Consider the following 14701-nt stretch of genomic DNA (forward strand, 5'->3'; position numbering starts at 1 on the left):
CAAATGCGTCTTGCAGAGTGCCTGCAGGCTTAGGAATACGAGAAACAGCTCTGAAAATAAACAGATCAAAAGAGCATCTGGCCTTAAAATGGCAGCTATTATTGCTGTATACTTTTAATCCATTTTATTCCAACTTCTATACTTAATAGACTGCTGGACTGAGAAGCTACCCCTTAAGTTGTACATGCTGATAAACATTCAAATAACTGCCTAGGTCCACACATCAGCTTCTGCAGGATTTTCATATTATCTTTCATGATATGATGTTTTTCTTTTTTAAATCCTCATGATTAACACTAAAAATTTGAGTTTGCACCTTCCCACAAAGGCAAAAGCTCAATTGTCCTCAATTAAGCTGTTCTGAACTTGGAGGTACCCCTTGACATACTCTAGGACTGACGTGTTACCACAAATAAAGCATCGCATGCCGAAGACAGCATTGTTTCCACTTCAGCCCATCAGCAGCACAGCAGAGCAAACAAGTTGAACAGCCCTCATCTACTCTTCTTTTCCCTATCGTCAATCCATTTTTACTGTACAGACACACGATGCTCGGTGCTTTTAAAATGCATCCATAAAAATGAAGCACAGTGCTTTGAAGAAAGACGTTCACAACTTAATTCCTCCTGCACCAACTGTCAATCAGACACTGAGCTTGGGATGTATACAGCCTATTATTGATTTTGTAAGCATCCTTCCTGGAAACAGCAGTTTCACCTGGGGGAGAGGGTGAAAAAAAAAGGTAGGACATAAGAATGCTGTCTCTCATTACCTGTCAACTCATCGAGCCACTTTTGTTGCTGAGCAAACTAGCACGGCTCTGAGAGCCACTGAAAAGTGATTAAAATTTGGCAGCAGAATGTCTAAAACCACTGGCGTTTCTATAGCAATAGGGAGAGTGCAAGATGTGAAAAAGCCTGTAGCATTGCTGCCATCCTGCTGTGAACCAGAGGTATAGTGCCTCTGACTTTGGAGCCAGAGAGCCTATTTGTACAGACCCCCTCTTCAAATGTAGCAGGTTCTACTGTAATTCTTGGGCTAACCGCAAATTAAATGCTATTTTGTAAGCCAAAGGACTGCATAACAGCCTATTTTCCTTAAATATTACCTTGTTTCTCGTGCAACGGCCAGGTCTTGTTTGTCTCCCATCTGTATTGCCCTTGGAAAGCCAGGGAGGGATCCTACAGGCAGAGAAGCCAGTCTAAAGCTGCTGGTGATCTATCACTTGTGCATTGAACTCCAAGTCCAGGCTTCCTTCTGCAGAATCACAACTGAATCGGGGTTGAGAAACACAACATTAAGCATAGCAGTCAAAACAGTCTGATTTGGGTTGGGTTCTTGGTGTCAGATTCCTAACTACAAACAGTTTGATTTGCTGAGGCTGCTGAACCAAGCCAGTGCTACCCATGAATACCAAGTGTATCTGGAAAAAATAAAACAGGCTAACTTTTAACTGCTGAACTATGGATTCCAAAGCATAATTATAGGCAAACAGGTATGAAATTGTAGCCATTTTAATCACCTTCTCTCCCTTCTCTCCCCCATTTTCTCTTAGGTAGCAAAGCAATTGCAGCCCTCAGTCGTGTGGATTGGAGAGACAGAACAGATATTTTCTAAAGGTGAAAAGGATGAAGAAGAGGCAAGTTGCTCCTTTTTTTATTTCAGTGCAAAAAAATTCTGCTGTTGCATTACAGCTGACACAAAGGAACAAGTGTATTTCTTAGCCTAGCACATTCCAGTCTGACCAGACCTGCCAAAGCTTGCTTGATAAAAGAAAAAAAATGTTACCTAGACAAGCTATTAAGAGAGTCCTGTGACTTCATAAGAGCCCCCAAGAGGTCACATTTTTCTCCTACACACCTATACTTGCTTTATTTAAAAATAGTCCAGTCACTGCTCATCAGTGCACTGAAAAGTAGAAGAGAATAATGGAGAGTTTCAAAATGTGAGGCAAGAAACTAAAAGTTAAGATGAGCTTAAATTGTTCAGCTCTATTAATTTGAAAAATTGGATAGAGCCAAAGTGAACAATAAAGCAACAAGGATAAATTTGCACCGTGAAAACAAAGAGCCTATGTTAAATAGTTATGTTTACAGATTATTTTCTTTGGGCTCCCAGGAGTCCCATTGCCATTGCTTCCATTCCTTCCTCTCTTGTGTAGTTTCCCCACCAGAAAGAAAATTAAAACACTGCCCAATAGGCACAGCAACTCAGCCACCGCAGCGGAGAGCGATCCACCTGAAATCCTGATTAAATTCACGCTGATTGCAAAATATTTTACTTTCAGAGCTCCATGTGAAAAATTAAACCTTTTTTCTTAAGGGGACTCCTGTACATTTAGGCTGTGGGAGGGACACAAGCCTATATTCTGGAAGATCAACGAAGCGTCACCTTGGATGAGCCCGTTACCTCCATGAGGGCTGTATGAACCCATGGGCATGCAGTGACTGATTGCCCTCCAGTGGTCCCCACACCAAAAACCCAAACCTTTCTCTGGGATTTAAACCTTGAAAATATGTGCACATAGGGATTAAAATTAAGATTAGTAGCCAAAGACTGCTGAAGTCCTCATGATCTTTGTCTGCTTTTATAGCCACCAGTAAGGAAAAGTTTCTCCTAATGCCCAGCTCGGAATCAGGGGCTATATATGTGCATATAGGGATTAAAATTAAGATTAGTAGCCAAAGACTGCTGAAGTCCTCATGATCTTTGTCTGTTTTTATAGCCACCAGTAAGGAAAAGTTTCTCCTAATACCCAGCTCAGAATCAGGGGTATCAACTCTGTCCCTGCTATCACATCCAAAGACCTGCAGGATGTGATATGTCAAAACATCTAACGTTCTTGTTGAAAGTGTGTGGCTCCAGGCTTGAAATCACTCGTGTCCTACGTAGTTCACAGCATAACCCATATTTGGAACCAGCGAGCATGAAAATTAATGGACAGGCAATAGTAACAGGAAGTCTGTAGAGACTTCCTTAGGAGCACTTTGAGAGGCGAGTGTTAGAGAAGATGAGTCAAGTCTAGTCCTCAGAAGAAGCCAAAGTGTGCGCAAGTCACTTCATTCATTCCAGCACAACATTTCTGGCCAAGACTGAGAAGGTAGCAAGAAGCCTTAAACTCTCCAAACAGATAGTGCAAAGCAGTCAAATATCAGATATGCCATGGTAACCCAAGTACCAAGGATGACATCCAAGCAGTACAACTACTCATAATTAAACAAATAAGGGTCACCCTTGTCATTCACCTCCCTTTTCTCCAGCTCAGGTCCACATGGTGATTGAAATCATAGCTAGACTCTTCAATAGCCCTTCTTCCTACCAACACAATTCTTTCAAAGCAGAGGAGATATATTTAGCTGTCAGGACATACCCCTGAAAAGCATGTGCCATGGACACATGTTGGTTTCACAAGCATAACAGGAGCTGCTGACATGTAAATGCCAGTCTGGCATGGTAGGCTTACAGTGATTGGAGCATCTAGCTTGGTCTCTGATCCTGGTTCAATCATTTATTTCTTCTAACCAATCCTAGATCAGTGGGAACCCATGAATAACATTTGTCACCCCCAAAAAAAAAATGATGTTCTAAGCATAGAAGATAAGTTCAGACTTACTTTCATAAGTAAGAGGGGGAACAGGAGACAGACAACTGTTTTAAAAACTCTGAATCTCTTGATAGTCAGTTTTTCCAGCAGAAGATAACACTGCAAGCCCAGAAACCACCTTGTCTTACTTGAAGCAACTACTACCTTCTATCAGTCATTTCACCAAGATGGGATTCCTCTACCCCACCCAAAACTAAAATAATTTTATAATTATCATCTCACATAACTATCACTTTCCTAGCATTATTTATGCCTCAAAACATCTTAGAGAGCATTTGTACTTCCTTCCAATACACACAAAGAGGAGGCAATCTTGAAGCCTGTGAGTAACAATAGATAGACAAATCATGGAGAGTAATTTAGCCAGCATAAAATGTCTTAAAACCAAAGTAAATCCACATTTCAGTCATGGCTGTGACCAGATCTCCCTGACAGGCCAAAGGCAGCAAGTTTGGCTAAAATTTCCAAGAGACACATGTAACAGCAGCTTATTTAATCAGAGGAGCCAAGTTCATTATCAAAAGCTTCCCAACCAGCGAATAGCAAAGTCCAGATAAAAGCTTGTGATTTGAAACTGTGCTCTTGGACAGCAAACATCCTGCTTGGTTGTGGACAGTGCAACATCCTTTTGTTTGGAGCAAGAAGTCTTAGCTTTTCTCTGCTTTGCTCCAGGGCAGACTTGTCGTGGTTACAAGGCACATTCCTTGTGAACACAGCAATTTGATTAGGCTTCACCAACCAATATTAATTTGAACGCTATCAAACAGTTATGATCCAATCATGATTCCAATAACCATTTTCATGAAATCTAATAAGTTTTGCTCAACGCCCGTCAGTTCTGTATATAGTACTTAAATGTTTATTCTAAAGTCAAATAATAAACAATTGCAAATAAATCCCGAACTCAAAGAGCTTGCGTTCTCAGGTTGGAACCTCAGCAAGCTAGAAGCCACACCAAAAACTAGGGAATATTTTTCACATTTAAAGCTGGTAGGTTATAACCTCCAAGAGCTGGGAGGATTACATACCCCAGCAATTCTTCTATCTGTTAAGGTTCATCAAGTACACAGGTCCAGTAATATTTCCCCTTGAGCTGGAAGTCAGGATTTCCTTCTCTAAATTAGTTGTTTCCTTCCTGCTTTTCAATAACAGGACCAACAAATTCAATAGTGAGAAGCACTAGCACAGACCTAAAAATAACAAGAAATAAAGCATTTACCTGATTTTCAGAAGACAGGGGCCTTCTGTTTAGGTTGACCACCTAGTCTGCTTACACTAAATGCAACTAAACCACAAAAAAAAGCTCAAAATCATGTTGTATACATTGCGTCTACACACAACTTCACCTCATTAACTGCAAACCATCAGCACCAATAACTCTTTCCTCCTTCTATTTACATGTACTCCCTGAAGATGAGCGCAAAACGACTGGAAAAGATCCTCCCCATGTTTCTCAAGGCTTTGAAAGCACAGGACAGAGTGCTGCTAGTGGGAACCACCAAACAACCCTTCAGTGCCGATCTTAAACCTTTCTGCAGAGTCTACCAAAAAATTATCCTGATTCCTAAGCCTAACTATGCTTCAAGATATGGCAAGTATTTCAGTGACCCTGTTGGTTACTACTGCTTAAAATACATGCTCCTTGTCTGGTTGTCCACAAAGCTGGCTTTAACCTAAATGAATTCATAGCTCAGGCATGAATTCTCAATAAATTTCCACATTGACTAAATTTTCAATTCCTGAATATTTAGGTAATACTGATACAGGCTACTACAAAGATCGTGTAATAGAAGCAGAAGTTGGAAGAAGGGTTTAAAACACTGTTCTGCAGCAACTAGCCTTTCTTCATGAGTTGTTTATCGCACACCAAGCTCATCCCAGCTGATTTTTCACTGTAAGAAGGATAAGATACTATTTCAATACATACTTTCTGTTTTAATCTTTTCTTTTTAAGAAATCCAAACTCATTCACAGAACCATGGAATGGTTTGGGCTGGAAGGGACTTTAAAGACCATCCAGTTCCAACCCTCCTGCCATCATGATGCATCCACCACTTCTCTAGGCAACCTGTGCCAGGGCCTCACCACCCTCACAGAAAAAAATTCTTCCTAAGATCTCATCCTAATCTCCCCTCTTTCAGGTTAAAACTATTCCCCCCCCATCCTATCCGTGCACTCCCTGATAAAGAGCCCCTCCTCAACTTTCCTGTAGGCCCCCTTTAAGTACCAGAAGACCCCTGTAAGGTCTCTCCCAAGCCTTCTCTTCTCTAGGTTGAACAATCACCACTGTCACTACCAAGTTCCATTTCTGGAGGTCACAAGAGCACCCACAATTTTGTATTTCTAGACTATCAGACTCCCAAAGTCTGACAAAGGATATTGAGGACCTTATCCTGAGAGTCAAAGCTTGTAACAAAAAAAAAACCTTATTACACCAACTTACAGAGGTAGCAAAAAGAAACTTTCAGGCATGGGCATTTGTTTTCAGATTTGAATCGCATTGAAGTCTGTAATAGCTCAGCATCAAGTAGGAAAAATTGCTCCAAATTAAGCTTAATAAAAATGATAGGTAGTCCACATCCTTCAGAAGTGGCTGCTGGAATGGCTTTGGTTCCCAGAAGGACAGTCATTTTTCCTGTGGTTTAATCAGAAATATCATGTGTTTTAGTATATATTGTATATATAATATTTTCTGTGTACTAATGAGTGATGTGGTGACTTATAAGCAGGAGGACTGTTTAGGTTCAGTCTAAAGGTAATGGGGAAAAAAGGGTTTGGGCTATTCAGAATGGCTCCAAACATTTTAAGTTAGGGCTATCAAGGGTGTGCTTCCTCCATCAGTGGCTCCTAGCCTGAGAATCCCTATTTATAGGACAAGAAGAAATGGCCTCAAGTTGGCCAGGTGAGGTTTACGTTGGATATAAGGAAAAAAAATCTCTACTGATAGAATGGTGAAGCACTGGAAGAGGCTGCCCAGGAAAGAGGAGTCATCACTATCTTGGGAGGAGTTCAGAAAATGTGTAGATGTGGCTCTTCAGGACATTGTTCAGCAGGTGTGTTGACAGTTGGACTAGGTGATCTTGGAGGTCTTTTCCAACCTTAACGATTCTGTTTTCCTTGATATGGTGATCAATAGACTTCCTTCACGCCAATAAACTCCGATAGACCACGTCCCAGAAGAATACAGTACTAAAGGAAACCACATTCAGTTCACAGAACCTTGCTACACAATTGTAGCTTGATTACAGTATTGCTCCACAGTCACATTATTACAAAAATGATGCAACTGTATTATGAAGTCCAGTTTGTACTGCCTTTTGTGGAGGCAGCCAAGGTACTGAGAGTATGCAGGTTTGGGCAAGCTCAAGACAGGTTTTGGCTGCCGTGCACATTGTAAATCTCTCCCACGTTCCATAATTTTCATAGCATGGATGGGAAATGGTCTCTAAGCAAGCTAACATGTGTTTCATGTTACATTACAGCTCTGATAAATTGCTAACAGATAAGGGACATGAATAAGACATAGAGAAAGGAGGAGATAGCAGCTGAATTTAGCTGTGCTCACTGCTGGGGATTGAACTGCCACACTGAGATTCTCACTGCTAATTTGGAGGAAAAAAAAAAAAGGGTCAGCTAAAAGGATTTCCACTGCAAACCTAAGAATGCCCCAAAAAGTTAACTCTTGCTATTTTAAAGTAGATTAAATATGCAACTTCTCTTCCTTGAGGTTCTCTCATTTAAGAGAGTGCCTGGCTTGTCCCTTAGGTCCAAGCTTCCCTGAAGTCCAACGGAAATATGATCTTTACTGTACAAAGCACTCACCTTCCAACCTCAACAGTTTTCAGTGCCTGACACCCAATTTGAGAACTAAAGAAACTTGTTTTGACAGGAAAGCCATGACATAAGTATTCATAGCTACACTGCACAGCTACCTGTCTGCTACAACCCTCCCTTTTCCTGCAAACCAGAATATTCCAATCTATGCACAATGGAAACAGTAAATATACAATGGAAATCATTAAACCAAAAGATTCACTGGTTTCTTGCTGTTAATTGCCCAGTAAGTCAGTACTTCATATTATGCATGATCCTACCAGCAACAGAAGCTGCAGCACACAATACATGCCTGTACAGATACAGTGCTCGCTGCACTACAGATGAGTGCATCAATTCCTCTTTTATGAATTAGCCATTCAGCCAATAATTATTGAGCATAGTTATAATTCAAATGGAAAATCACAATTTGCCCGAGTGAAAAATGTAGTACAAAGCTGTCAATAGTTACGGGCAAAAGTCCATAGTATCGACATTCCAGTCGAAGCAAGACCAAGGCAGGTTTTCTCCATGACATAACTGCCCCGGCATCCAGTACCATTAACTTCTCACCCACAGGAGCATTCAAACATAGCATTCTCAAACCACAAGTTGTCTCTCTCATTCCAGAGCTTTTTTAATCTCTGTGCACAACACATCTTATTTTTCCTGAATGTTTTCATATAAGACTTTAAAGAAAAGCATGGTGAGATGACATGAAAGTTTTACTAAGTGTCTCCAAGACAAACCATTACTTTACATTGGATAAAACAAAGGATGTTATTACTCCTGTTAATTTATTTTTGGAAGCAAAAATCTCAGGCATTTCACTTTAAGAAAACCTTCATGTCAGAGGTTCACAGCTAAAAGATACAGACAGGTTCAGCTCTTAACTAATGAGCAAAATGCCAGTCACAGACACGTACTCCTGGCCTTTGCAACATGTGCCTGCATAGCTGGAAGCCTTTGGCTTCCAACCTAGACATTGAGTCCCCACAGCAGCCCTCAGTTCAGCAGGAGTAACCTGTGAGAAGGGTCACAGAAATAAAAACAGGCTGTTAACACAGGTACTTAACTCTGCACAGCCACATGGGAACATTCTGGACAGGTTCTCTTTCTCTGTATACACATAGGCATATTTAAATAGTTCTTTCCATTTTTATACACGTTATGTGCCCTTAATGCCTTTCTGAAAATACTGACTGGTAGCCAGCAAATGACCGCTAATGGTTTAGGAACAGATGTACCTTAAGGCCTCTATGCTACCAAGCTGTAGATTAAAGAAACTGCAAACAAGAAATCTGAATCTTTGCTTTCCTGACTGATATCCCGTATTTTCCTTAGGTCAAAAAGCAAAAAATATTTCTCCTGCCTTCCTTTTAATGCATGCCTTTGCCTTTCTCTCTTTTTCTGGGTCCTGATGAACAGTGTTATGGAAACACATCATCCTGCAGAATGGAGGAGAAATCACCAACTCACTGAACCTCAGTTGCCTAACAAAGGTATCTGATGGTTTCACCCAGGGACACATCGTCCAGGCAGTGCAAGCTGTCCTGACTGAGCTGCGTCTCCTGCAGATGAGCAGGAGGCCACTGAGAGCTTCAGAGTTCATCGCTACTCTGGCCAAACAGGACCCCGTGTACAGAGAAGAGGAAGACTCGTTTCAGGTGACATTAAGAGCTATGTAAACTGGCTGTCTTTCATTATCCCCTGCCACTTCCTTATCCAGGCACATTTGATCTGGAGACCTGCTAACTCTGCTGATGAGTTGGCACATCACTATTGGAACAATGATGTATGGCTCAGCAACATTGAACACCCTTCTCACCCGTTTTGGGATGTTTGGCAGCCCAGACTGCTGGGCAGCTGGACACGCTAAGCAAACACTCATTATAACAGGCAGCGACTCTGCACAGGCAACACGCCTGGCACGCTGCTTTGCTGAACCTACTGCCTGCATCCAGCTCATTGCGTACAGGATGGCTTCAACACGCACAGGTCAATTATACGGGTACCAACAGTACAATGCGTTGGTCCCTTTCATTTCAGAGCTGATGTGTTAGACAAGCCTGGCTGTATTTTTTTGAGAAGGCAAAACCCTGGACACGCAGGGGCTGCAGAGCACTTGCTGTAAGGAATAATCCTTAAGTCCTTATTTGAAATTATTTCGAACAACAACATTGTTCTTTTTGGTGTTTAAACAATAGTTTCTACCTCAGATCCATCCTTCTCCACACCCTCAAGGCCATAAATCCTTAATGCAAAACTTAGTACATTTGAGGTGCACTACATTCAGAATCATATAATGGTTCAAGCCAGAGGAGACCTCAAGGACTGTCCAGTTCCAACCCCCTGCCATGGGTAGGGACATCTCCCACTGCAGAAGGTTGCTCAAAGCTTCATCTATTCTGGTCTTGAACACCTCCACAATGGGCCTTCCATGACTTAACTGGGCAACCTGGACCAGTGCCTCACCACCCTCACAGGAAAACGTTTCTTCCTAATATCTCCTCTTAATCTTCCTTCTTTCAGCTCAAAACCTTTCTTCCTCATCCTATCCCTGCACTCCTCGACAGAGCAAATGTCCTCATATACCTCAAATATACACAGATCACCCTGCAAACAACTGCTTTTTCAACATGTAGCTCAGTAAAAATTGCTCTTTCCCTAGACTAGGATTATCTTTTCATAGTTGATTCCGCTTTCCCTGTATTGCTCTTAGTTCTCCTAACAGTTTATCAGGCTTAAGTCAGGTCTACAATCTATTTACTGTAGTGACTTCAGTGTAACATAGGGTCAGCTGGACTAGACTTGAACTGGCTAACTAAGTGCAACCCTAAGCTTCGCAGCACTGACACCCCAAGAAAAGAGGCACAATGCCCGACAACTATATTTCAAGCCTATTAAACGCTAGTAAAAGCCTTGGTCACCAAACAGAAAAACCCTGCTACGTCCCAAGGACAGTGCAGGTAGCCCATGCCAAGAGCTCCAACTGGGATAGGGCTTCTGAATCAAAGCCAAGAGATCCCAAAAGAGCACTCTCAGTCTCATATCCCACAACTTCTACCCAAGACCCGCTTATAAACCATCCAGTTCTCCTGGCTGAAAGGTTTCCTCTTTATTCTGCTCTTTGAAGCCCCTCTGGGTCTGAATCTCCACAGTGCCTTGGCACAGTCGATACAATTTCTAACAAGTTTGTCCAAGTCTCCTTCCACTGCTAACCTAACGATAGCACATATTTCTCCCAGCCCTGCTGAATACTTTCCAATTTCCATTTAGAGCCATTTGGCTCACTCAGCATAGGCAGAATTTGTGATATTTGGCAAATTACTTTTTTTTTTCCCCCTCCTGCTCCCTATCTAAACCAATATCTTCCCTCAGGGAAAGGCTAATGGTTCAGTGTTGCAGCAAAGAAAAAAACCCTACAATTCTCAGCTCCAACTAGTAATCCATTTGTACCCTGAAACATGAGAGGTAGTATTTAGTGCGAGCTTAACTTGAAAATAGTATTCCATTTACTATAAATGCGCCTGGTTTGTACAGCACAAGGAATGCAGGCAGTACTTCATTTTGATCACGGCTAAAACGATACTGTTCTCAGCGTCCCACGGCAATCATTTCCTTGCATTAATTACAGCCCTTAAAAAAAAGTATTTCCTTTTATCTCTTTTAAATTTGTTTCCCTTAAATGTCATGGAACCTTGCCCCAGCACCTGTAATACGGCACAGGGAAAAAGAGTTGTCAAAATGGCCTCATGCATTAATTAACTCCAGTATCTTCATCTCTCCTCACACAGAAGCCTCGCTTCTGGAGCCTCTAATAATTGCTATCGCTGGACCTTTTCTGTTGCTTTGTCCTTTTTGAAGTGGAGCAGCTGAAACGCAGTATTCAAAGTGAAGATTAGCACTGTGATGAATCTTTGATTTCTGTTCGCCAGAAACATGAATCTCCCCGTTTGACATTTATATTCTGCCAGTGTTCCAAAATGAATATAAATAATGCAAAATTTGCAATAATGTGATTTCTTCATTCAATTTACTCAAATTTCTGGCCAAGTTATACATCCACATTTTTTGAAATTATAAATTATCACACCAGGGTGACTGATACAAATCCTTACACAGAAATTGCAGCAGACCTAGAGGAGCATGGGGCAGTCCAACCAGCACATGGGTCCTGCCTGGCAGCGACAGGTACAAAATACTTATAACGGGTAAGAAAACCCATAAAGTGAACATCATTCCTCCAGCAAGCAAAGATTTTTAACTCTGAGCAGTCAACTTACTGACAGTAATTTTCAACCCTAGTTCAGATGCTAGTGTTAATAATTTGAACCATATCTAAGGAGTTGGCTTCACTAATCCCACGTAACAGTTCCGCTAGCGTCAAAGAGTCAAAAAGCAGACATCATCCCATGCAAACAGGCAGGTAATTTATGGCATTGAAATACATGTACAAAGAAATGGGAAGGGAACAAGAGAAGACATCACGAGTCACTCGGCTGCTCCTGCTACATACAGCAGAATCCTTTGCCGACAAGCGCTGAGGTGACCTCCCCAGGCTGCTCTCAAGCAGCACTTTGTTCTCCCAAGCTCACAGAATCACCAGGTTGGAAAGGACCCACTGGATCATCGAGTCCAACCATTCCTAACACTCCCTAAACCATGTCCCTCAGCACTTCATCCACCTGTTCCTTGAACACCTCCAGGGAAGGCGACTCGACCACCTCCCTGGGCAGCTGTTCCAGTGCCCAATGACTCTTTCTGTGAAGAATTTTTTTCTGATATCCAACCTGAACCTCCCCTGGCGGAGCTTCAGGCCATTCCCTCTTGTCCTGTCCCCTATCACAGCCATTGGCAGGAATTTGTTTTTCTTTCCATCTCTCACCTCAGGTCTGGAGAACATCATCACCAGGTCAAGAAACCTAAGGGGGAAATAGAATTTTTGTGGACTCATGACCTATCACACCTGGAAGGCCAGAGACATTGCTGTGGTTGCTGGCTACTGCCGGGGACTTCAATTCCTCCTGGAGGCAATAGTCACAAACATCATCTTGTCTGTCTTATCCCACTCATGTGAAGGGCCATAAACGGCCACCTCCAGACTTCTTCCTGCCTGCGTTTTTCTAGTATCCCTAACACAGGAATAACTTAGCTCCAGACCATCTTTAGGACAGCAAAATTCAATTGAAAGCCCAGGACTTCCTCCAAAACCCCTCCTGTGACACCATCTAGATGTGGATGCCCAAGAGGCTGCACGGTGTTTCCATCAGTGGAGTCAAGGTTCTCAGAGCTCAGCTAATTTGGGCAATTAGAGCAGAGATGATAGTGTCAGGGCTGCCCAGCAGCCAGCTGGACACGAGGCAGCTGCCAGGCTTCATTTACCTGCTGACACGATTTAATCTGCAAGACAAGATCCCAATAGGACAGTTGTCATCAAAACCTTTAAGGAGCATGACAACAAACAAGGACCATCTGGGACTAGGACAGGAACACAGCAGGGGTTTCGTGTCTCTCCAAATTTCCAACCTATGTTGGGGAACTGGACAAGGCAAATTCCTAGGGGTAGCCTTACCAGGCTCAAGCTGGAAGCAGCATTTTCAGTGGATCATACGGAAAAGGCAGACTTCATAGGACACCTCATTGGTAGGAAGCTTGAGGACAACAGGGGCCCAAGTGAAGGGCAGAAGAGATACAGTTGTGGAGTTAAATAGTGGGCTGTGGTCAGAGGAAAGACATTCACTCCTACAGCAGCACACGCATGCATACGGTCAAGAGGGATGGCATTTTATCAGTCATGTCAACACCTACTGGTATTTTAATCTGTGGTAGGCAGGACTTTGTTGATAGAGGTTCCTGTACGTACACATGGGAAAGTTGTGTCCTACATGCACACAACTTTGAAGCACTACTGTCTCCTTCATTAAACATTATATTCACATGGCCCATAACTGCCTTGTTGACATTACAGTCCAGGAGCTTGGCAAGTTTGCCGAGCGGCTCTACCAAAATCATTTACAAGTCACAGGGCTGTGAACAGGCATCTGAAAGCAATAAACAGGTTTTTAATGTTCGGGGTTTGCTTTGCGCCTTAAGCTCTCTCACTGAAATAAAAACTGTCTGGATTGATTTGCCGGGCCATGAGAAGTATATGCTTTGTCTGGTGCCAAGTTTCAGACCAGAGGGAGTTTTGACAAGAGCTATATACCTTGGAAATTGGGTTGATCATAGAAGTTCTAACGTGTCCATAACTATAGCAACACAAATGGCCCAGCTAAGTACGCCTGTTAATGAGACATACTTGAAGCAAGCAATTGCTATTCTCCTTGTTATAATAATGTACTCAAGAGATCTGAGGATTTAATTTCTTCTCCACAAGCCAGACTGGATTTTAAGATATTTTTTTAAGGAGTGTTCCATTGTACTAGTAAAAAGTTTAAGTGTTCCCTCTCTCTCTTTTAAGTATCATTGAAACATACCTATGCTTTTTGATTCTCCAGGCTTGGTACGCCAAGACACCACTGGGTAGAGCACGAATCAAAGCACTGGCAAACAGCGAGAAAGCAGAAAAAGGAAAAACAAAAGGAAATAAAGGAAAAAAGGAAAACTAACTTCAAGAATTTTACATCTGACAATACCAGTCACCCCTATTTCACTGACAATGGGGAGACATTCAGAAAGCAGATACATTAGCATAGTGCACCCCAAGTTATATCTACTCCAGGAAAGACATTTCCTTTCTGAATGAATTTCATAAAGTTACGAAATGGGATGAGACATCAATGTGACATGTAGCTCTCAGAGGATAAAGAGTTAACGACCACTGACTTGCTCAAGCATTATTTATTCTAAGAGACTTTAGGGGGCAGAAGGGTTCATTATTCAGGACTGTAACATGCCATCAACTTTTAGGCTATACTCATTTATTTCTGCAAGTAACTCTCCTTAAAAATTGATGTCACATTAATGTCTTTCATTACTTTAATATCCTATATGCTTTATAAAACTAACTGCTTTATATATCTGTAGGTCTACTGTGTTACAGTTCTCAATAAAACTATTACAGCTATAAAGACTGCTTTTTAATTGGGATGGATTATAAGGCACTTAATGCAATCTACCACAAGCTGAATATTTACACAGCCACACAAGGACCAGCACTGTTTCACCTTTTGATGCCTCATCACCGACAAATTTAAGTATGTGGATCTTAGCAGAAAACGATAAAAAGAACAAAAGCAAGGTGGTCGGGGGGGTTCATTTTGGTGGATATCCTAAGATCTG

At 41.9% G+C, this 14701-nt stretch overlaps 1 protein-coding gene across 1 annotated transcript in view; it reads left to right on the forward strand.

The window, feature by feature from the left end:
* Positions 1-14355, forward strand: part of IQCA1 (IQ motif containing with AAA domain 1) — a 111860-nt gene extending 97505 nt beyond the window's left edge. Inside the window, exons 16-19 of the mRNA XM_054069752.1 lie at positions 1556-1639; positions 5018-5195; positions 8846-9084; positions 13918-14355. Of these exons, the coding sequence (XP_053925727.1) occupies positions 1556-1639; positions 5018-5195; positions 8846-9084; positions 13918-14028 (612 nt within the window). The 3' untranslated portion in view covers positions 14029-14355. The remainder of the gene's footprint in view (positions 1-1555; positions 1640-5017; positions 5196-8845; positions 9085-13917) is intronic.
* The last annotated feature ends 346 nt before the right edge of the window (positions 14356-14701 follow it).

The sequence above is a fragment of the Cuculus canorus genome, chromosome 6, assembly GCF_017976375.1.
Source record: "Cuculus canorus isolate bCucCan1 chromosome 6, bCucCan1.pri, whole genome shotgun sequence".
NCBI classification, from domain to species: domain Eukaryota; kingdom Metazoa; phylum Chordata; class Aves; order Cuculiformes; family Cuculidae; genus Cuculus; species Cuculus canorus.